This window comes from Dysidea avara, chromosome 7 (genome assembly GCF_963678975.1).
Source record: "Dysidea avara chromosome 7, odDysAvar1.4, whole genome shotgun sequence".
Taxonomy (NCBI): Eukaryota; Metazoa; Porifera; class Demospongiae; order Dictyoceratida; family Dysideidae; genus Dysidea; species Dysidea avara.
Window position 1 is genome coordinate 4,038,450 of NC_089278.1, and position 23,228 is coordinate 4,061,677.

Sequence of the window (23,228 nt, forward strand, 5' to 3'; positions counted from 1 at the left end):
GGTATAGATATTGCTGTGTCCATACTCAGAATTGTCACATGAATCATATCACATGTAACATACTTGACTAGGTATGTTACGGTGTATGGTTGAATATTTCAGTTTTAGTCATGTAGAAAAATTACATGTTTTGACAGTCACTTTCTATTCACTTCCTTAGTACTGAGAATGTAATTGTTTTAAATTCTCTCTCTATCAAGCAATGTGGTCATATTCCAACCTGGTAAACTCCAAACGAAACTAGAAGATGTACAGAAAGTTTATGAAGGGGAAGCAAAGTCTGCAAAGATCACAAGTTTTATCAAGGAGAACTTGTAAGATGGCAAATATGTGTGTGCACACATTGGTGTTACGACCTGTTCAATAGTATGGGGCTAGCTGGACTTCGTACTATGGACAACATGGCCTTCTTTGATGCTAAAAAGCCACTTGTGGTCGTCTACTATGAAGTAGATTATGAAAGAAATCCTAAAGGTGAATCTCACTTACCAATGAATTGTCATTACTTCTCTGTTTTCTCATGTTAGGATCTAACTATTGGAGAAATAGGTTTGAAATGTCAATCAAAAACAAGATTTTTTTAGTGATATTGTCGTGTCTGTAGGGTCATAAAAGTGGCCAAAGAGTTTGTGGGACAACTTTCATTTTCCGTTTCCAACAAGGGAGAGTTTAGTCACGAAATCAGTGAATTTGGTCCTGGATCTGATGCAGAGGTGTTTGCTGGTGCATTCAGCACTGATGGCAAGAAATATTCTTACGGCGAGAAGAAGTTCAGGTGACTCTACATCCTGTGTGTAGTCTGTGTAGTCTATGTACACCTGAAAGTGATTTCAATTGCTTCTGTCTGTGTATGTAGTCGTCACACTACCATACAACGCCAGTCCATACTTAGTGTATACAGTTACTCAACTAGGTGTTCAGTATTATTGGTGGGGCTATTGCCAGACCAGTAGAGTAGTAGGTGTAGTACTGTATGTGTGTGGCGAGCACAGTATTATTAACTAGCCATATAGAGTTTCATCACTAGGATATACATCCTCTGTGGGTATACACACTCAGTGGGTTTCATATGACTGCTTGTGTTACTTTGATGTAGTGTGGATGGCTTGAAGGAATTTGCTACACAATTTCTGAACGGTGAACTAACCCCATATGTGAAGTCGGAGCCTGTTCCAGAGGATAATGATGGGCCTGTGAAGGTAAAACACTGTCGCTGTATGGTTCTGTAGTAGAGGTACTTATAAGATGTGACCAGTAGAGGTACTTATAAGATGTGACCTAACTTTAGAGGATTTAGAAGCCTCTAATGAAGCTCATGTGTTGTGAACTAAAACAGGATATCATTTTTATGGTGATATATTCTGTTCCCACTTTATCCTATCTTTAGATCATTGTTGGGTCAAACTTTGATGAGATAGTAAATGATCCTACTAAGGATGTCTTGTTGGAGTTCTATGCTCCCTGGTGTGGACATTGTAAGGCACTGGCTCCCAAGTATGACCAGCTGGGAGAGAAACTGAAGGACGACCCCAACATTGTAATAGCCAAGATTGATGCCACAGCCAATGATTACCCATCAATCTATCAAGTCAGAGGGTTAGTGGGCAGTCACACTGCATGTATAAAATGTAATGTGTGTTAATAAAGACATTTATTTTAACCCAACTTTGATCACAGCTTCAAAGATAATGAGGTAATTGTGTCAAAGCATTGAAGCAAAAACTATTCCTATGTTGCAAAACACAAACACCAAAGTTTCCCACAATTGCAAGCTACACTGAATATGACAGGCTACACTGATTTCAGTATTTGTGGGGACGATTGGGAAGAATTTGAAAATGTTTATCGCACAATTGAAACTATCATATAATTCCCTGAAAGTACAGGTTCCCAGTTTGTTTGTTTTGCAATGCATGTTTATCAGGAAAGAAATGTGTAAACCTTTAATGGTTTAGTGGTGTTATGTTAATTGTTTCCCCTACAGATATCCTACTATCTTTTGGAAGCCAGCTGGCAAAGAAGACCAGCCTGAACCTTATCAGGTAGGAAGCCATACTGTCCAGCTCATGGTTTCTGTGAACAGCTCAATGTCACAGTGTAATTGATACATAAATAGACACCTTGTATAGTGTTGCTAAGTGAAGCCACAAACACATTAGAAGCACTAATGTTGTGGCTAGCTTATGTCATTTGATTGCATGGCCAAATGTGATTGGCTTTCCATTTGACCACCCTAGCAATTTAATGGGGACTTGTATACAACCCACACACATGCTTATTGTTACATTCATAATGCACTTCATACTGTACTTGGCAGTGGGTTAGTAATGGTAAAAGTACATCAATGGGTTGTACTGAACTGAACTCTGTATGTAAGCCACAAACTGTACTGAACTCCAGCCATACATATACCACAACAGTTGTTGAACTGTGGTAGTAGTAGACTACAAGGTTCATTTAACCATTCTGAATAGGGGCCTAGGGGTGAGTGACATGGGGCTCAAATATCTTTTATTTTGGCAAAAACAACTGTTTGCTTCTTGTGCACTACAGGGTGGACGAGAAGTAGCTGATTTTGTAGAGTTCATTAAGAAGAAGGCTACTAACCCACCTGTCCTTCCTGCTGAAGAGAAAAAATCTAAAAAGAAGAAGAGCGGCGATGACAAAGAGGAGCTATAGACTACATTGTAATGACACTTGAAACTAATAGGTGTTCTTTTTGTAGCAAAACTAGGATGATCTTGAATTATGAATTTACAAGTGATTATTATGGTTTTCAAAGAAGAAAATCTACCTATTACTTATTAACGTCTAAAAAAGTTTTGACAATTTCTTCCTTAGTTTGGTGCCCATCAATGACTACAACATTACACACATCCTGTATTGCAGGGATACTATAATTCCCTTACCTTTAACAGTCAGATCTTTCAATAAAGTTGTTTCTCTTTTCATATACATTGGCCAAACACAGCCATCAAAAAACCCTGGTGGATCGATGTAGTCTTTCCATCTTTGCCTATTGTATTAATAGTTAGCTGTTACTTTGAAATGTTGACTTACCTTCGTCTCCTTAGGCACTCATCATAGCTCAATGTTATAAATATTTTCGTGTGAAGTAATTCACTGAGTTTGCTGTTGTAGAGATTAGACCATAAATGGACATGGGTAACTTTTCAGTTGGGTGAAGTAAAAACATCTAATTATTACTACAAATGGTTAGGGAGTGTGTGTATCCTATGATAGTGTGTGGCTTCAGTGTGATGGAAGGTGTGAAGCAAAAGGAGTAGAGTGTTCTGCTTGGGAGAAGCAGTTAATTAAATATCACCTCACCCTATATCCAAAACCATTGTGCCTTCAATGTAAACAATGTGTTGATTGTTTTCTTCATTATCGTTGGCACTTAAGCAAGCTGGGCAGCTCTTTGATGGGTCCTGTATTAACGCTTTCACATCTTGTAGTAGTTTAACAGTATCAAGAGCCTCTATAGCTGAGAAAATGTAACACATTTTGGTGACTGGGTTGCAGTGCATTTAGTGGGAAAACAGGAATGGGAAAAAAATAATGAATATGATGACATCAATTTATAACAATGTCATCATTTCCACTCTCTACATGAAACCTGATAGGGTGACATCACACATTGCATAATTACATCATGTGCTTCCTGGTTGTCATGTGTGCATTTACATAGTAGGCAACAGTGATGAAATAGCATACCATCCCAGTTTTCCATCCCATCTGCAGTCTGTGGTGCTGCTGGCTGTAATGAGATGAATGATTCCACATCATTAAAAACAACTTCACTACTTTGTAATAATCATCTTGATGTACCATCAATGAGTGTGCATTGAATGATGCCAATTCCTTAACGACGGTAGACTTTCCACTGCATGAACATCTGTAGAACACAATTTACGGTCACCAGCATTAAGTCTCTGTGAACAAAACACTGTAGCTATGTGTGTTAATGACTAGCATTTGTGACTGATACATAACTGATAAATACTATTAGAAAGATCTTAGTGGTTTAATATATTTTTGAAGTGAAGCTGTAAAACGCATTACGTTTTTATTTACCCTGAGACAGCTATCAATAAAGTGTTTACAACTCCTGAACTTTGCATCATAAACTCTCACGGGTACTTTCTACCGATTGCACTCGAAAGTACTAGTGTACGTATGATGACGCAATTCGCGGTTAGAAGCCCGCGATATATAAACAGTCCTCAGCAATGTAGCTAGATACTTAGTTTCTGCTTAGGCCAGAGTGTAGTGTTCATCTGAGAGATAGAATGGAATTGGAGATTGCTAAGCATAGACTTTTTTCAGAGCCAGCCTCGACAATGCTTCCAATGATTCGTTACAGCCAAGGGGACAGCGATTCTGACGCTGGATACGTCACTCCAGTCAACGAATCGGCTAATGAGATAGAAAGCAGCCCCGGAGGATCTTCAGACACCGCTGAATCAAACACTAGTGGTTCTGAGTCCCAGCAAATCAACGAGGACCTAAAGCAAAAAGTACGGGCGCAAATTGAGTATTATTTTAGCGACGAGAACTTACTGAAAGATTCGTTTCTTCTCAAGCACATTAACAGAAACAGGCAGGGGTACGTCAGTTTGAAGTTGGTTGCCTCTTTGAGGAAAATTAAAAGTCTGACCAAGAGCTGGGAAGTCGTTTTAGAGGCGGTGAAGTGTTCGGATGTAATTGAGGTTAACCCGGAGAACACAAAAATTTGCCGGAAGACACCACCACCGCAAATTGATATGAGCCACGTCAGCAAGACACTGGTGGCAAGCAACTTACCAGAGGAAGATGTGACAGTCCCTCATCTAGAGCGAATCTTTGGTCGATATGGTGGCATCCAACACGTACGTATCCTTCATCCCGGCAAGGCTGTACCAATAGATGTTAAGAAATATAAATCATTTCATCCAAAGATCGGAAAAGAAGTGTGTGCCATCATAGAGTATGATACCGCTGAGGCAGCTAGTTCAGCTCAGCAGAAACTTGATACTTCTGATAGTTGGAGACAAGGAATGTTTGTTGAGCTACTAACTAAACAAGAAAAGCAAACTGCAGAAACCGATGACAAGAAGAAAGTCAAACTAACCTCACCCAAACGCGATGTAGAATCACGACTGCAGAAACCACCTGAGAAACCAAGCAAGAAAGGAGAAAGGAAGAAGTATTCACATACCCCAGATGCTCCACGCAAAATGTTACAGCCAGGAGAAGCCAAAGAGTATGCATCAGACTCAGGGTTGTCTCGTCACTCTAGTCCTAGTCCTGACCAACAGAGGGGTAGATATAGACCAGCGTTATTTACCAGAGCTGTCAAATCTGAATGCAGTACAAGGGTTATCAGACAACCACTTGGCCCAGATGGATCCAGGGGATTCAAATCACAAACATTATGATAGTATAGAACAGATGTATCATTGTAAATTTTTTAAGTGTTTGTCAGCTTATAAAGCATCATATTTTCTCAATGAATTTTTAATTATTTCTCAATAACTTTGAACTTCCGGTAGTGAATATTAGTCGTAAGCCGTGTACTCACGGATACTATGCAACTGTGGGACGATAGTGGCTGTGATATTGTTGGGTGATGCTCGGAGGATTCGATGAAGTATAAACAACGATATGGAGGCAGCACAAGTATCTGTAGTTGGTGAGCAAGCAGCAATGACATGTAGCTCCCGTTTTTCTATATAGTGCACATCATTGGTAACGTTAGACTTTATATAATCTTTATTATCAATGTAGTAATTGGAGCTCGTAATTTGCACAGCAAAAAACGAGGTAAGCCTATCGCTAGTGAAGTTAGTTCTTATAAACGCATCACAGAGACCTGCTTGGCCTCAGTGGTGTTTGGGATTGGCAATGACTTGTTTGGTACAGAAGTGGTTGACAGCAATGAACCAATTTGGAACCAAGAAGCAAACTTGTTAGTTGATATATATAAATTGCATGCTGTTGATATATTGTATGGTCATGTTGAAGCCCTTAGTTTACATTACTCAATGATGCAATAGTTTTCAAGTTATTGAACTTCCTGGTTGACTGGTAGTTGTGCATATATGGTTAATTTCCATCACATACAATGGCAGTATTTGGTTAAGCTTCATAAATCCTGCCTACACTTCTATTGTATCTTGGAATCAGTTGATACTCAGAAATTCAGTGTTTTATAACTGCTTTTTTCCCCATACAGTGATGTTAACAAGAAACCCCATGCTGTTATCAAATTCAAGATTCGGGATAAAGACACTACAATTGGGGCTATACATATTCCAATTGATGGCATGCCCACAATGCGTCCAGGTCAAATGTGGTATCCACTAGAACCTTACAAGAAGGTCACTGTAGTACAGGGAGAACTGTGTCTGGAGTGTTGGATTTCAAAGACACAGCAGATTTCTGGCAAAGGAAACAGCATGCCTTCTTCCCGGGAAACTTCCATTGAAGATTTCCAAAGTTATGTCACCTCACAAGTAAGCCACGTGACATCACAAGTGACGCATCTTCCTGGAAAAGTGATGGATTACTTACACCTCAACAAGCGTAGTCCAAGTCTCTCGAAGAGTCATCATGCCGGCAAAGGATCAGATTCACAGGCATCTACTCCATACTCTTCTAACCAGTCACTGAGGCAGTCTGCAGAAGAAGAAGAAACAACTAGTTCTCGAGGGAGCGGCGGTAGTGGTCTCAGACAGCAGACCTCTGACTCAAATCTGGTTGTTGGGCAAAAAACTGATAGTACCACTCCACCACTTGTTACAGCAGCCCCTCCTACTGAAGAGCCACCACAGAGTGATGACACTACCACTTTTGCCAAGATTCCCTTGAAGGAAGTTAAATTAGAACTTGATAAGGAAGAATTACCTGAAGTTAGTGGGGTATCCCCGAATGAAGGAAGCATTGAGGGTGGCACTAAAGTGACACTACGTGGCTCTAATCTGGGTACCGGACCGGAAGACATTGTACAGGTGTTGCTTGCTGGAGTTGATTGTACTGAAAATGTTGAGTACCTCTCAACAAGTTAGTGCATGTGAGTCTAGTAAATTTTATTGTGTTTGTTGTAGGTAAGCTTGTGGTGACCACACAACCTAGTAACGGTAAACCAACTGAAGGTCCTGTGACAATTGAGACACGCTCTGGTGGAGTCGGAGTGTCAACCATCAACTTCAAATTTGTAAAGGAAGAAGCCAAGTCTGATGCTCAACAGCATAGCCGTATTCCAAGTCTGTCAAGCCCTTTTACTAGCAGAAAGAAGGCTCAAGGTAATTAACTAATTGTAGAAATTTCAAAATATACTACTATTTATATAAATTCAGAGGAAACTGAATTACAGTCAGAATTAAAGCAAGTGAAGAATCAGTTAAGAGGTGAGTGGTTATTACAAGGATACATGCTCAGCATGTTTGTGTTACCCAGAACTTAAAGATGAAAATTTAAAATTGAAGGATGAAAATAAATCTCTACAAGAGTACATCGACAAACTATTGTTAATTGTAATGAACAGTTCTCCTGAGGTACTAGCAATTCAATAATGTAAATTTTGTTTTTTGGTAAATATTTGTAAAATAAAAGTCTTATATCAATTACATCGGTGTTAGTTTTACCATCACAACTCCATCTGGGTCCACCATAGCATGAAACATGTTCTGGAATGTCCCCAGCTCCTTGTGAGCAAAGAGATCTCTTGCATTAGCTGCAGTGCTGTTAATGCCCAACTGTTTCAGCTCCACAGAAATATTACGTGGGCCAGCAAAACTATGAGTGTTAAAGAGTACTGCAGCATAAGTGTTATTTTGAAGTGGCCTGGAAAAGACCTGGTAGTTGCTTCCCTGTGACAAATATAAAATACAGTGGGATTGATGTGAATTGACTGACATTTGCCACAAGCCTGCCTTGGACACCCATGGGGTCTTGATCAATGGCAATCACTTCTCTAACAATGCACCATACACCACGGTGAGCTTAACAAGGTCTAATGACTCACTGATTTTGTAAAATGCCGGCTGCATAATCGGGGTTGATTGACCGCAGGTCAGTGGACATCAACAATGGCTATAACAGTACATCAGTTATGTATGGTAGTTTCTAGTGGCCACTAACCGCTGCGAATATGGACCAAATTGCAAATTGAGACTTTGCCTGTTCCAAGCTTAAGGAAAAGTCCCCAATGATTAGCTACACACAAAATTAAACTTTTATTAGTTAATTTGATCTAGTTATACCATGTCAGGATCATTCCAGTTTCCTGGTCCAGCGACTGGCTGAAAGTCATCCTGGTGACTAGCATAGTAATTTATAATTCCCAACACTGAATCCCAAGAATCCTGTATATGTAAACAACACATGGAATTGGCCACAAGATTGGCAGAATCATTACAGAAATGTCATTGTAATTTCTCCATAGGTTACAGTTCGCAGCTATCAACTTGTAGTCCGGCTGTAACACAATCATCTGATATGTACATGAAACTACTGTATTGTACCTACCTTCAATCCTGATCCTCGTTCGTAATCTGGCCAACTACAAGAAAAGACGATTGGCCTACCAGTCTTGTTCAAATACTGTGTCATCTGAGGGTATCCTGTTTTCATATCCGTCACTTTGGAGTTGCACCCATCTAGCTTTAGCATGTCCACACCCCAGTCAGCAAATGTCTTGCATGTGAAGTATACACGATTGGATTTAGTTAACCGTTAACCAGACAGGGATGATTAGGATGTGTTAACATAAAATTTAATATTTGTAACCATCTCATCATTGTACATTTCTTGCAGCTGGGCATGACTTTCAAGACATCTTGAATGAGTATCTGAACACCTCAAGAGAAGGCTATAGCCCCTCAACAATTACCCACCCACCCTAAGTCTTGCATGGCTAAACCTTTTTTTCCTGTGGACCAAATGTGCTCCACACTAGACTATCATATAAAAACATGGCTATAGCCAATGTAAATCAAATCAAACCAATCATTGATTTCAGACCTGTAAATCTATGCATCTGATATAGAAATCTAGTAAAACACAAGACATTTATTCACACTGAAGGAAGCCATGTCCATGTTAGCTGTACACTCATAGCTCTGAACCAACAAGGATGGGCATGCAGGTATCAAACTATGAAGTGTTCACATTTTTAAGATGATTATATTGAACCATATGAAAGTTATCTATGTACATGGTATGGTGGCTACACATAATTGTGATATACCTGAGCATCCAGTTCCATATGGTCTATGCTTCCTGGGTATCCACCACAAGTATGGCTGCCATAGTCAGCATATATGCCAAGCTTAAGCCCCATAGAATGTAGCTACATCAATCATGACATACATGCATACTTTTTCGAGGACAACTAATTTAAATAAACATGAAAACAGAAGATTTTCACAAAACAAAAATTCTCAAATAGTGGAACAAACCACGCCAAACTACCTGGTCAGCTAATGACTTAATTCCATTAGGAAATCTAATCGGATCTGCTTGCAATTGATTGTTGCTGTCCCTATCTTTAGCTGCCCAGCAATCCTATAAGGAACACATCAAAGCTATATGGATTCACATGTGACCAAGCATAGCTACAGTCTAAGACATCAATGTACTATGATTGCATGCCGGATTATAAAACCCACTTACATCTATGTTAACAAATTCATATCCAACATCTTTGAACCCCAATTCGACTAGCTTTTTTCCCATATCCAAGAATAGGTGTTCACTGCATAAATGAGTGCATAGCTGATATAACATAATTATTTGTTAGTAGGAAATAATTATTATGGTTACAGATAGCTAGCCACACCCACCTGATACAGTTTTCCGGATCATTAGCACAGTCAGTATTGCAGGCAAATCTCTCCCAGGCCAGCCAGCCCACTATCAAAAATAAACACAATTATAAAATTAACGCGTGGCCGCCATCGCTGCATGTTTCCCCAGGCACGAGGTATATCCATAGATACTATAATATAACAACACGATCATGCTAACTTGGAGGTGTTCTTGCCACTCCATTATTTAAAGCTAACGCAGTACAGGCCATTACCATGAGAATTAACGAGACTACTAGTTTCATCTTGGCAGCACTACTGACTTTCAGACAACCAAAATCTCCAAGTCATATGATACAAACATTCACGTGATCCTCAGCGGCTGGGTATACTGTATTAAAAAAGTACTACAGTTTGCCCATAAAAGCTCTAATATTAAAAGCTTAAGATGACTGCTATGTGAGTCTTATAGACCATGGCCAGTCAACACATATTATGGGCTCTCTGGCCACTCCAAATAAATTCTCTGTTTCCCGTCCTGGACTCAAGCATATTTGCATGCGGGCGGGCGGTCCATTTCCATTATTTCATTATAAGATTGGCAGCTTTTCAAGCCATTACTTGCCTGGCACAACCATAAAAAGCAGCATAAAAACATGCTTAAGCTTGTTCCTTCCTTTTTAAGTTGCAAGAATAGCAGTTTGTACTGACTTGATAGTACTGCTGACACGTGAGCTGACACTGTTTCAAGATGGCCTTTACAGAGCCTGTCAGTATGCAAGAATAACCGGAAAATAATGGAAGAATACGGAATAATGGAGTTATTTAGAGCTGACACTGACAGTAACCAGATGCGGGCGGTGGACGGGAAACAGAGAATTTATTTGGAGTGGCCTTAGCTACATGGTATATAATTGTAACTAGTTACCTATGATGAGAAGCAAACAGATCAAGATTAAATATTTTCAGCAGACCCTATCAGTATAATGTAATTTAGCAATGAGAACATGTAATGAATCATCATGCATGCATGTGCATGATTTATCCTTTCCAAAAAATAACCAGTATTACCCTACCATGACACGACCCTATAGCTACAAATCAATTCATCAGGCAATATTTTATCAAGAGTTCATAATATAAAAATAGAGTAGCTATCTCGATCTTTTTACAAATTTAGGTAGTTGAAAAGTGGTTCTGGCCCTGTACTATATCAGTCTACCAAGCACAGTTGGAAACTCCCTTTAGTGACTATCCTATACGCTATGTCCCTATCAATGGCGGATCCAGGATGGGGCATTTGGGGCAAATGCCCCCCACCCCCTTCAAGAAATTGCATACAAGATCGAGATACTCTAATAGAGCAGTCAATTACTTTAATAAAGCAGTCACAATGTTAATGAGGCAGTGTAGCTTACCTATGAAGCTATATATAGGATTTTATTTTACATAACAGACGTGATATATTTGGTAAAGGATAACTAGCTATTACTGTTGTGACCTTTTTTTTTTTTTTTTTGGTCTTCAACTGTTTTTCAGCAAGGTGCCCCCCCTCTTTTCAAACTCTGGATCCGCCCCTGCCTATATATGTCTCTTTCTATGTAGCTAATACATAAAATCAAGAGTTCATAATATAAAGAGAGGACTCTTGGCTACTTGAATTACAAAAAGATCGAGATGCTCTAATAGAGCATTCATCATGCCGAATATACTCTAATAGAACTATCATCGAAATGATATAATAAAGCATTCTAAGAACATAGCCAATGTTAAAATTACTGACACTGTTTGAATCTGTTATTGTCTTCAAATTACTCAAAAGTTCCAGTGAGTCATCTGCATTAGGCTAAGTGGGTGCAGTAGCTATAGTATATCTATGGGCTAATTAATTGATCATGCATGACATGCATTAGCAATTATATAATCCCAATTCCCAATGGCTTCCATATCTCAAAAAAACTAATATAAGTTTTCACTGATTTTTTGTATCATGAAAGTAAAGTTAGTATTAATTGGTAAATTACCAGGATGTATCAGAGGCTTTGCATGTAAATAACAGATATCATGCAGAGCATCCATTTTCAAAGATGCCCCCCCTTAGCTTGGCATGCTGAGTATCACATGAAAGTAGTTAATCTGATTTAAAGCCAAAATTAGATCAATTAAAAAAAATTGTGTGCATATTAAACCACAAGCTCCATTGCAGTTTATGGATGGCTGGACCACTCATATAGTCCTGACTGATAGTGCAGAGTAACAGATGCATATGGGAGAACAACCCCATGGCCAGCTACTGACTGGCTTTTGAACATTAAAATTTACAGAGAAATTATTACACAGCTAGGTGGCATCTATAACAAAATGTCACTAAAATCAATTACATAATAATATATTATTATACATAAAATGGCAGAGCAAACAATCAGTAGCTATATACTTTACAACACAGAAATATTAAAAGCTATAGCTAACTACCAGTGCATGTATCACTATGTTCAGTGTTGTGTGCATGTCTTTAACTTTACAAAAAAACTCATGCATACTATAACTAAAGAGTGGTCAATATAGCTATACCACATTTGCACTGCATAACTGATCTTACATGTGTTTTTCTGTGCATGTGCTACCAATATACGTAGCTAGCTTCCCAATTTCAATACATGGGGGTTCCAGGAAACCACCCTCCCTACCGCAGGTGAGTACGTAGAGCTAGGGTTGTATGTAACTATATTTTAAGGACAATTAACATATATGTACCACTAAAAGCCTTTTTTCTGTTACACCTTATTCAGTCAGTAAGTTAAGTCACTAGGTCTAAGTCCTTGTAGGTTAGGTAATCCTAAGGCTGCAGCACATGTTGCTGTCAGACCTTCAGTGCTGGTCACTGTAAAGTGCTAATAATAAATACTTTAGGCTTAAGGAAGAAAATCCATCCCTCCTGGAGGAAGACTGAGTGTGGCCCCGACTAGACATTGGGTGACCTGCAGTTCGAATCCTGGGGTTGTAGGAGGGATTTTTTTCCTTACTTTGGCCCCTTTTCTGTTACACCTTATTCAGTCAGTAAGTTAAGTCACTAGGTCTAAGTCCTTGTAGGTTAGGTAATCCTAAGGCTGCAGCACGTGTTGCTGTCAGACCTTCAGTGCTGGTCACTGTAAAGTGCTAATAATAATAATAATCATAAAATTGAATACTACTACAACCACTACCCTGATACAATGTTAAAGTCTCTCAGCATTCATAGCAACTATGCCACTACAAAGACACTAATAAATAAATAAACTAATAACTATAGCTATGTGTACGTATCTTAGTATAGAAAAGTAGTAGAAGCCTCAACAGGTTTTCCATTCTCTTCATCCTTCAGACTTTCTTCCACTAATGGGTTAGTTGTACCTGTTGCTATTGGTTTCTTGGTAGGCTTAACCTAGAAAGATGTACATGCTATAATCAGTTAAGGTAACTGTGAAAGTTCAGTAGAGTGTGCACAACAAAGATTACAACTGTAATACACAACAAATTACCAATGGAGCTAGTGTTAGAAAAGCAGATGTGTGGGGTGTAATTGGATTATTCATGGTGAGGTTGAGTGTCTTTGATGACTAGTAGTAATATCGTGATACTATCGCTATTGTGATGCAAAAGTTACTATCAGTCATGAATAGTGATAGTTGTACTATCACTCAGCTGTAATAATGGTTATAAATCATGATGCATGCATGGCATATTACACCATTTAGTTGCACAAGCAATTTGAAATACTAAAGGAGAAATTAGAAATTTCACATTAGAGTAGCGGTTGATGAAAAGACACACCTCAGGCCTGAATGATGTTGAACAGTACAACCATAACCATAGTCAAATAATGCTTGGCTAAAGCCATCAGTATGTTAGCTAGTTAGTTAGTTAGCTTGTAGAGAATTATACAATACGATAGTCTGTAAAGTAGGGATCAGGGAGGTTTGGGCTTTCTTCCCCAAATATATCACTCAGAAAGCCAGCCAAATTTCATAACCACTTGGCAGTATTAGTTTAGTTAAGTATATAATGAAGTCCATTAATGTCTTCAGAACAACCCCAAACCTTCCATGAAGTTACTAAGAATTTTTGGGAAAGTTTTGTTTAACTGAATTTTGACTGATTGACTGATTGATGCCTCCAGCCAAGTATAACTTAACATGGATAAGGCTACGAGCTTGATTCCTTCACTGTTCAAGAAAGTTGCATTCCGAGTCATGTGAATTATCTATAGCTCTAAAAAATAAACTATAAAATAAACTAACTAAAAAATAAACTAAATCCAGCTGCCTGCATCGCTAGTTTGAGTATTGGTGGATGAAAAACAATTTAAATCCATAGAAACTTGTTGGAAGTACTTGAGGTTGCTCTGAATGCATGTTCGGGGCCTAACCATACTGCCAGGCTGGGGTGAAGGTAACTAGTATTTAGGTGATAATATTGGACAGGGAAACCCAAACTTCCATCTAAACGAAAAAACAGTAACGGCAGTTGAAAATTTGTCTCCATGCAGCATTCAACGAAGTAATAAATGCCTGGCTCACTTTTCGAGCCCAGTCCATAAGTCAGTCAATAGAATACATCATAGGCGTGCTGTTTAAAAGTAGTGCAAAATTAGGTAAACTCCAAATTGCCACATGATAAACATTACCTGTGCAAAAGGTCCAATGATGGACAGAATGACTGGCAAAACCACCAAGCCATTTATCATTCCAACCACAATGACAGTCATCAAAACTCCAAAATAATAGATTCGAATAAATCTCACAGGAATAAAATATATCATAATAATGCTAACAAATGTGGTTATTCCTCCATTAAAAATAGGGGTGAAGCGATGTTCCAGTGCCTTGTGCATTCTCTCATTACGACTGCCAAGCTCCCTCAGTATCCACCAATCACTAGATGCATGTTCACCACCTCCTGAAGTAGCCTTGAGGAAGTAAAACACTAACGGAGCAGTAAACTCTACACCAATAGCAATGCCAGCTAGATACACTGTTGCTGCAAAGTAGCTTAATGCTATATCAAAATGACCCATAAATCCAAGCACTTGGATGCCATTAGAAATTATAACAAGACCCATCAATACACCACTGTGTATATCCATCAGGAACACAGATGTAAAAACAAAACAAGCAATTACAATAAAACCAGCTGCCAATGCAATTTGTTGACGCAAATGAACAAGTGGAGAAAAGTTTATAAGAGCTTCTCCTACGTTGTACCCATCTATTCCATGTGAATCCAGAATATCTTCGATATCTGTAACATGATCAATTCCACTATCAGCTTTTAAGCCATGTACATAAAAGTTAGCTTGTGCATAGGCAAGAGGATTGGAGGGCCAAATGGTTGAAGGATCTGATGTATTAAAAGGTAGCGGTTCAGGGTTTAAGTTGGCTCCAAGTAGATTCATATTGACGGCATCCAAAAATGCCTATATAAAATAATATATGTATATAATACTGATTGGCACATAGTACACAAAATGTACATAATAATAACATATAATACTTGTTTTGCATGCAAGCTTCCAATAAGCTCTCAAAATCTGCATGACTTGTATTATTGGCAGGAGCGGATCCAGGAGCTGGCAAGGGGAGGGGCACAAACAGACTAAGTTGTTGGTGGTTGGGGAGAGCCAGATCTTTTTGTTAGTTGCTGCATTTTTGAAACAGCAAATAACCACCTCTTAGTAGTGTCTCACTGTTGATTTTTGCCATTTTTGGCCTTTGCAGATGGTTGTGAAGCCTTTAAAGTCTTCAAAAGCAACACTGTAATTATTTTTTAGAGACGCTTAGTACGTACGGAGGTGCTGGATGACAATTTCACATACTGATTTGCTTGGTTTTAGATGAATTTGTACTAATAAATACTAGTGAATTGCACATTATTTTCATGATGTATAAGTTGATTTAATATGGCCTGACATAAAGTTAAATATTTTAATCAAAAGAAGTAGCTAGCTATGGTTACTCCACAAGGGGTGTGTGTGCGGAGGGGGGGGGAGGGGCGATTTGCCCCAAATGCCCCATCCTGGATCCGTCATTGATTGGTGTGAGCATATGGATAACAATGAAAACTTAGTATTATTGGTAAATTTATAGGATAGAACAGCTTCCAAGCTGGACAAGTTAGAGGATAGAGAAAAGGTGTTGGATAAGAAATTAAAAAGCTTACTCTATTCACAAAATTCCAGACACTTTACTGCCTCCACAAGCAACAATGATATATGCAACTTCACTAGTTTTTTTACAAAGTTTTCATCATTCACAAAATTTACAGAAATTTTGTCCCTTAGATATACAGACAGTACTTTATCAACCATGCAGCTATGCATTGTGGAAATGCTATTTAGATATGTCAACATTGTGAATTTTAATTTGATCAATGCCAACAATTAGATTTTTCCTATGGAGCTGTAGTAAGTATATAGTCAGTAAAAAATTCAACAAAATAATATTTTTAGATGTCTCCAGAGTTTGCCAGGTCTGAGATAGCCAAACCATCTCTCATTTCATAAGTATAAACTCACCCAAAATGTAAGATAGTGGTAAAATTTATCAGGAGGGATAATTTGCCAGCTCCTTCCTCTATACTCTGCAGTAGTGAGTAACTGATAACTACACAAACACGCTCGATTAAACGGAAAAGAAGCACAAGATGACTCAGTTGCAAAATGTACAGGATCAACAGCTGAAATGAATAAAGTTACAAGATGTGGAATGACAGTGTTATTTGTAAAACACACTCCTAACTGAAGATTATTGAAGTATTTAATCATTACTCTTAGCCAAAACTGGTTACTGGCTGTGGGGGTCAGGACATTACTGAGATTGCGAATGCTTTCATCCATTCGTAACAAGTTGGGCTGTAAATTAGGATAGTTTATTTCCTTTGTAACAATGACAAATGCTAATGTTCGAACATATTCTTGGTTTATCTCAGCATATTCAATGATTGGTGAACCATCTTTGCCAAAATCAGATCCCTCTGGAGTCAGTTTAATTTTCGTTACACCCCAACAGCAAATTCCTATTATAATACAGTATACAATCAAGACGATAACTTTTATAACATAGTTCTGAAGCACTGGAGAGTAGTATTGAACAACAAACCAGGTCAAGACAGAGTTATATTCTTCATTAGCTTGAGACATCCACGAATTAACAACATTCATGAAACCAGATTTACCAGATTCTTCCTTCTTCTCATCAACTTCTTTATTGGCACCATCTTCATCTTTATGCCACCAAACAGGAATACAACACAAAACATCCATTAGTTTACCATGGGACCTGTAGTAGTCTATTATAAGATAACAAGGCATGCCTACAACAAGTGCTATGTAGTTAAAAGCAATAGCAACAGCAATCTGTAAAACAAGACATTATTAATGTGAATACACAATCCAGTCACATACCTCAATTACAAACAATCGGAAAACTGGTATAGGAATGACATAACATAGCAAAAATCCAACAAAGTTAGTAACAGAAGTAAGTGTAATACTGGGTCCCACAGCAACCATTGTCTCCTTGATCAGATCTTTGATTGGAGCATTCCTACCTTTTTTCTGTTCAATCTCCAGGAATGTGCCAACAATGACAAACATGTCATCAACACCAAGTCCCAACAACAAAAATGGATAAATCTGTTAATAAATAATGACAAGAGTAATTTTTATCAAATGGTACGGTCATACTGTTTCAGTAGGGATCATGGTGAATGTTTTGCGCGCCGCCCAAAATTCCGCCTTTAAAAATCATCCTACAGACATTTTACGCAGTGAAAATCACCTTTAGGGAATAGTACTAGTCCATATAATACATAAAACAGCATTAAATTCAACAAAACACTTACAGGTGGCCAGATATAAATTTTTAAAAATTGCCAAAAACTCCAATTTTAGTCTCACTGCCTCACTGCCTGACCACAGTCGCAAGCCTAGAGCCCAAACGAAGCAGCGCATGGTCACCACTTTATGCCACAACAACAAACTCACCGGTGGAATGTGCCTTTTGGGGTTCCGACAAGTGTATGCCCTGTCCGCTGTAACATATATTAGGATACACGCATGCGCATATGTAACACGTGATATATGTGACCGGATTTGCGAAAAGGTACCTTTTCCACACATTTTACATTTGAGCAAACAAAACAATGTACATTTTGACTGCTTATACAGATCAACTTGCTCTTAGTTTCAAACTGTAGCTAGATAATTTAGCTGCACTCATGGAAAATTTCAGGCAATTTTATGGAATGACTAAAAAGTTATGAAGCTTCAAAGATCAAAAAATGGGTCAAATTTTGTGTGTGAAAAAGGTACCTTTTCGCAAATCCGGTCACATATATTATTGTATTCGAAGTCTTTCGTGTAGCAACTATCAGAATGGATAAGCTCACTCCTCCAGATCCGTTAGACTTACACAGCAGCAACGTTTCTGATGCATGGAGAAAGTGGAGACAACGTTTCGAACTTTTTTCACTGGCAAGCAGCCTCAGCTCAAAAGGCGAAGGAATCCAAGCAGCGACACTGTTATACGTGGTCGGGCCGGATGCACTAGAAGTCTACAACACGTTCTCATTGGAAGATGCAGATGACAAAAGTAAAGTAGCGAAAATCCTGGAGAAGTTTGAAGCATATTGTGTGCCACGGAAAAATATCACGTGGGAAAGACACGTGTTCAATACTCACAACTAACGCGACGGCGAACCATTGACCAGTATGTCACAGACCTAAAGACCAAAGCTCAAACATGTGAGTTCAAAGACCTGAAGGACAGCTTAATAAGAGACAGAATAGTGTGTGGCATACACTGTGACAAAACGCGCAGTAGGCTCCTCAGAGAACCCGATCTAACACTACATAAGGCTATTGACATATGCAGGGCAAATGAAACAACATCGTCCCAAATGAAGTCATTCACCAATGATCAAACCAATGACCTACCAGTCATCCATGGAATACGCTCACAGAACAAACAAGTTCAGAAACTGTACTGTGACCGTTGTGGCAATTGGCACACCAAGCAACAAGTCTGTCCTGCACTCGGAGCCGAATGTCGAAAATGTGGCCGAAGAAACCACTTTGCCAAAGTGTGTCACACAAGAGCAACCCAATCGCAACCACTATACCACTACAGTATCCAAAAAGAGGCACCAGACAATGATGACTTGTTCATTGGGACACTTGGACAAACTCACAAAGTAAAGGACTGGTCAGTCACTATTCTAATGAACCACCAGAGGACCACCTTCAAGATTGACACTGGTGCTCAATGCAATGTGATACCTCAGTGGTTATACCACCAAGTGTGCAAAGATCCACTGCAACCATCTTCAGCCAGCCTGGTAGCATTTGGCGGTCATAAGTTACGTACCTGTGGTAGAGCCAAAATACCGTGCCAACACAAAGACGACCATTACCTTATTGAATTTGAAGTCATAGACCACGACGTTCCAAACATTCTAGGACTTGTTACATGCATTAAAATGAACCTTGTACAACGCATAGACACAGTTTCCAAAGATCATGTAACCTGTTTGAACAATACTATGATGTGTTTGAGGGCCTGGGCTGTATTACAGATGTACACTACCACATAAGAACTGATCCAACCAAAACACCCGTAGTCCATCCACCCTGCTGTGTACCCATTACTCTCTGTCCAAAGATCCAGGAAGAGCTTGCACGCATGGAAAGCCTTGATGTAATAGAAAAGGTCACTGGGCCTACCAGCTGGGTGAACAGCATGGTGACAATCACCAAACCTAATGGCTCTCTACATATCTGCATTGACCCCCGCAATCTGAATGAAGCTATTCAACGGGAGCACTATCCCATGCAAACCATTGAAGAAGTAACAACACGAATGCCAGAGGTAACTTACTTCTCAGTTCTGGACGCCAGCTCAAGATACTGGCAAATCAGCCTCGACCAAGAAAGTGCCAAACTCTGCACATTCAACAGCCCGTTTAGTCGCTACATGTTCAAACGCCTTCCGTTTGGCTTATCATCTGTGCAAGAAATCTTTCAAACAGTGATGACAGAAATGTTTGAAGACATTGAAGGTGTAGAAGTTGTAGTTGATGACATTTTGGTATGGGGAACAAACGAGGCCGAACATGATTCTAGACCAATTCTTGACAGAGCTCGCCTACGAAACCTGAAATTGAACAAAACTAAGTGCCAATTTAAGAAACAAGAAATCGCTTACCTGGGACATGTCCTGACTAAAGACGGATTGAAACCAGATCCCAAGAAAACACAAGCAATTAGTGAAATTACACCTCCAATGAGCAGAGAGGCTCTACAACGTTTCCTTGGCATGCTCACATATCTTGCAAAATTCATTCCCAACCTCTCCCAGACTGCAGCACCTCTCAGAGCATTGCTAGAAAAGGATGCAGAATGGCAGTGGCACCAAGAACATCTGCAAAGTTTTCCAACATTAAAACATTTAGCCAGCAGTGCTCCTGTCCTTGCTTACTTCAATCCCAGCCAGCCAGTCAAACTCTCAGTCGATGCCAGCTCCAAGGGTCTGGGTGCCGTCCTTCTCCAAAACAACCAACCTATAGCATATGCTTCAAGAGCCCTTACAGACACTCAACAATGATACGCTCAGATTGAGAAAGAAATGCTCGTTGTAGTATTCGGATGCACAAAATTCCACGACTACATTTATGGCATGCCTAATGTTGAGGTAGAAAATGACCACAAACCTCTTGAAGCAATTCTAAAGAAACCTCTTCACCAAGCGCCACTAAGACTGCAGAAAATGATAATGACCACACAAATATACTCACTCAATGTCACCTACCAGCTAGGCAAAGAACTTGTTTTAGCTGATACACTATCAAGAGCATACCTACCAGAGTGTGAAGAATCAATAGAAGAGGAATTTGACATCAACATTTTACAAACTCTGCCAATTTCCAATACAAAGTTACACCAACTGAAAGAAGAAACCAAAAAAGACCCACATCTACAAAAACTAGCATCAGTGATCGTCACAGGTTGGCCAGAGACAAAGAAAGAGGTACCAGAAAAATGCTTACCTTACTGGAACTATCGTGACGAATTATCGGTCTGCAATGACATCATATTCAAAGGTGAAAAGGTTATAATTCCCAACAGCATGCAGCAAGAAATACTACGCAACATTCACAGCTCACACTTAGGGGTGGAAAAATGCAAAAGAAGAGCCAGAGATGTAATGTTTTGGCCCAGGATGGCTGCCCAAATTCAAGACACCGTTGCAAACTGCCATATCTGCAGTACTCACCAACGAAACAATACAAAGGAACTAATGATAGCACATGAAATCCCAACCAGACCATGGTCTCAAGTTGGTGCAGACCTGTTTGAAATCAACAACCAGAAGTATCTAGTTATGGTTGATTATTACTCAGGCTTTATTGAAATCAACTTGCTCCAAAACGGCACCACTAGCAAGCAAATTGTTGCACATTGCAAATCGCAGTTCTCCAGACATGGAGTCCCAGACAAATTGATAACAGACAACGGTCCACAATTTTCTAGTACAATGTTCAAACAGTTCTCACGAGAATATGGATTCGAGCACCAAACAGCAAGTCCACAGTCCAATGGCATGTCAGAGAAAGCAGTCCAAACAGCAAAAAACCTGATTAAGAAAGCCATTCTAGACAATCGGGACCCATACTTAGCTCTACTTGAATATCGAAATTTGCCCATCTCAGACACATTAGGATCACCCGCACAAAGGCTCATGGGCCGAAGGACAAATACCCTGCTTCCAACCACAACTAAACTATTGCAACCAAAACTCATCAACCCACAGGCTGTACATAAGGAACTCAGACAAAGGAAAACACAGCAAAAATATTATTACGACCGCCACACGGCAACTCTAAGACCATTAGCGGTGGGAGACAGAGTGATGATGAGGGAAATGGAAACCAGCAACAGTTATTGCCATCAGCCAAGGTGGGCCTCACTCATACATAGTTAATACTCCAGGAGGACAAAGTTACTGACGAAACCGACGGCATCTAAAACCAACACCTGAATGCAAAACGGCACTACCAAGCTGATCACAGCTGTGATGACTGGCTAGAGGTTAGTAATGAAGCTGACACCACTGAGACTGAAATGCCAGCAGGACAAAACAGTGTACCTTCACCCCCTTTACAACTCCGCAGATCACAGAGAACAATTCGGAAGCCAGCAAGGTACACTGACACAAACTATTGAACTCTGACATGCACACACATTTATTGTAACTGTCTGATTGCATACTCAAACAACAAGGGAGATGTGACATATATTAGGATACACGCATGCGCATATGTAACACGTGATATATATTATTGTATTCGAAGTCTTTCGTGTAGCAACTATCACATGCGCCTTGTCTTTTCTTTTATCTTCAATCAGGCTGCTTGTCTTCTTCATCCAATGAAACCATATCGAGGCGTTAATTTTCCGTATCAACACTTTCTTTAAGCAGCATAATAGATGCCACAAAATTATTTAAGGTGCTTAGACTACGCTACTGTATGGAGGTACCAGTGCTCCACGATAGGTCACAAGATCATGCCCATTCTTTATGCTACGTATGTCAATCTATCGATTGAGACCATGATGACCACGTCCCTTTTACGCTAGCTGTATTTGTGACCACACACCTTCAAGTTGGTAGGCTGATTCAAGATACTCTAGTCTAACATAATCAATCAAAACCACGATGACCACACCCTTTTTGGGCAAGCAAACATCTTTGCAGGCTGACTCAAGATACTCTAATACAGCAGTCACCCTAATAGAACAGTCGCATGTTTATAGTTAGCTGTATGCTTTAACAGAAAAACTAAACAAACTAGTATATTAAAAATTATGAATTTAAAAATGAAGTAGGGACCCAAGCGATAAAAAGTAGTGAAACAAGAGATGAACAATGGTAGCATAGCTCAGTGGGAAATCCCTACTTTGGCATGGTATAACAATTATTTTGTGTTCAGTGCCAAAGTAGGGATTTCCCACTGAGCTATGCTGTAATAACTACCATTGTTCATCTCTTGTTTCACTACTTTTTATCGCTTGGATCCCTACTTCATTTTTAAATTCATAATTTTTAATATACTAGTCATTTACTCTTGATAATGACCATACATCAGTAGGGATCATAGAAGTAATTCACAGTGACCCGGCCGACATAATCAAGCCCAAACATGTCATGCAGCTCTTTCAAAATGATCAGAAACTCCTTCAAAGTGACCAGAAACACTTTTGACGAGTTTCTACGGAATTTATCTTTTAATCAATTGGTTGACTGACATGCCTTCAGGCAAATGTAACTCAATAATGGCTACTTAGCACTAACCTATGCACTAGACTTCTTTGTTGTTTGACATATGACATTGTTTCATGTC

At 39.3% G+C, this 23,228-nt stretch overlaps 6 protein-coding genes across 6 annotated transcripts in view; 3 read left to right on the top strand and 3 right to left on the bottom strand.

Annotated features, from left to right (window-relative positions):
- LOC136259990 (protein disulfide-isomerase A3-like) overlaps positions 1 to 2,808 on the top strand; it is a 7,858-nt gene extending 5,050 nt beyond the window's left edge. Inside the window, exons 7-14 of the mRNA XM_066053582.1 lie at positions 201 to 314; positions 368 to 474; positions 528 to 549; positions 605 to 775; positions 1,097 to 1,199; positions 1,388 to 1,596; positions 1,985 to 2,042; positions 2,554 to 2,808. Coding sequence (XP_065909654.1) covers positions 201 to 314; positions 368 to 474; positions 528 to 549; positions 605 to 775; positions 1,097 to 1,199; positions 1,388 to 1,596; positions 1,985 to 2,042; positions 2,554 to 2,679 — 910 coding nt within the window. The 3' untranslated portion in view covers positions 2,680 to 2,808. The remainder of the gene's footprint in view (positions 1 to 200; positions 315 to 367; positions 475 to 527; positions 550 to 604; positions 776 to 1,096; positions 1,200 to 1,387; positions 1,597 to 1,984; positions 2,043 to 2,553) is intronic.
- Positions 2,747 to 4,879, bottom strand: LOC136260000 (nicotinamide riboside kinase 2-like). Its single transcript, XM_066053594.1, has 7 exons — positions 4,078 to 4,879; positions 3,808 to 3,898; positions 3,718 to 3,760; positions 3,331 to 3,487; positions 3,061 to 3,132; positions 2,910 to 3,016; positions 2,747 to 2,859 (listed from the first exon to the last, which is right to left on the bottom strand). Exons 1-7 carry the CDS (start codon positions 4,125 to 4,127, stop codon positions 2,798 to 2,800), a joined length of 582 nt encoding a protein of 193 aa, XP_065909666.1. The 5' UTR covers positions 4,128 to 4,879; the 3' UTR covers positions 2,747 to 2,797.
- LOC136259996 (la-related protein 6-like) lies at positions 4,225 to 5,524 on the top strand. The gene has a single exon (XM_066053590.1). The coding sequence runs from the start codon at positions 4,293 to 4,295 to the stop codon at positions 5,418 to 5,420; it is 1,128 nt and encodes a 375-aa protein (XP_065909662.1). The 5' UTR covers positions 4,225 to 4,292; the 3' UTR covers positions 5,421 to 5,524.
- On the top strand, positions 5,515 to 7,610 carry LOC136259994 (uncharacterized). Its single transcript, XM_066053587.1, has 7 exons — positions 5,515 to 5,674; positions 5,770 to 5,805; positions 5,851 to 5,950; positions 6,218 to 7,044; positions 7,089 to 7,286; positions 7,341 to 7,391; positions 7,441 to 7,610. Exons 1-7 carry the CDS (start codon positions 5,647 to 5,649, stop codon positions 7,554 to 7,556), a joined length of 1,356 nt encoding a protein of 451 aa, XP_065909659.1. The 5' UTR covers positions 5,515 to 5,646; the 3' UTR covers positions 7,557 to 7,610.
- On the bottom strand, positions 7,540 to 10,203 carry LOC136259995 (alpha-N-acetylgalactosaminidase-like). Its single transcript, XM_066053588.1, has 12 exons — positions 10,012 to 10,203; positions 9,828 to 9,897; positions 9,658 to 9,739; positions 9,457 to 9,549; positions 9,233 to 9,334; positions 8,512 to 8,679; positions 8,402 to 8,461; positions 8,247 to 8,348; positions 8,125 to 8,199; positions 8,009 to 8,076; positions 7,900 to 7,957; positions 7,540 to 7,853 (listed from the first exon to the last, which is right to left on the bottom strand). The coding sequence occupies exons 1-12, from the start codon at positions 10,094 to 10,096 to the stop codon at positions 7,608 to 7,610; spliced, it is 1,209 nt and encodes a 402-aa protein (XP_065909660.1). The 5' UTR covers positions 10,097 to 10,203; the 3' UTR covers positions 7,540 to 7,607.
- A 2,740-nt stretch (positions 10,204 to 12,943) lies between these two features.
- LOC136259986 (protein patched homolog 1-like) overlaps positions 12,944 to 23,228 on the bottom strand; it is a 38,292-nt gene continuing 28,007 nt past the window's right edge. Inside the window, exons 7-10 of the mRNA XM_066053578.1 lie at positions 17,233 to 17,463; positions 16,345 to 17,184; positions 14,458 to 15,246; positions 12,944 to 13,215 (exon numbers count right to left, since the gene is read on the bottom strand). Of these exons, the coding sequence (XP_065909650.1) occupies positions 13,099 to 13,215; positions 14,458 to 15,246; positions 16,345 to 17,184; positions 17,233 to 17,463 (1,977 nt within the window). The 3' untranslated portion in view covers positions 12,944 to 13,098. The remainder of the gene's footprint in view (positions 13,216 to 14,457; positions 15,247 to 16,344; positions 17,185 to 17,232; positions 17,464 to 23,228) is intronic.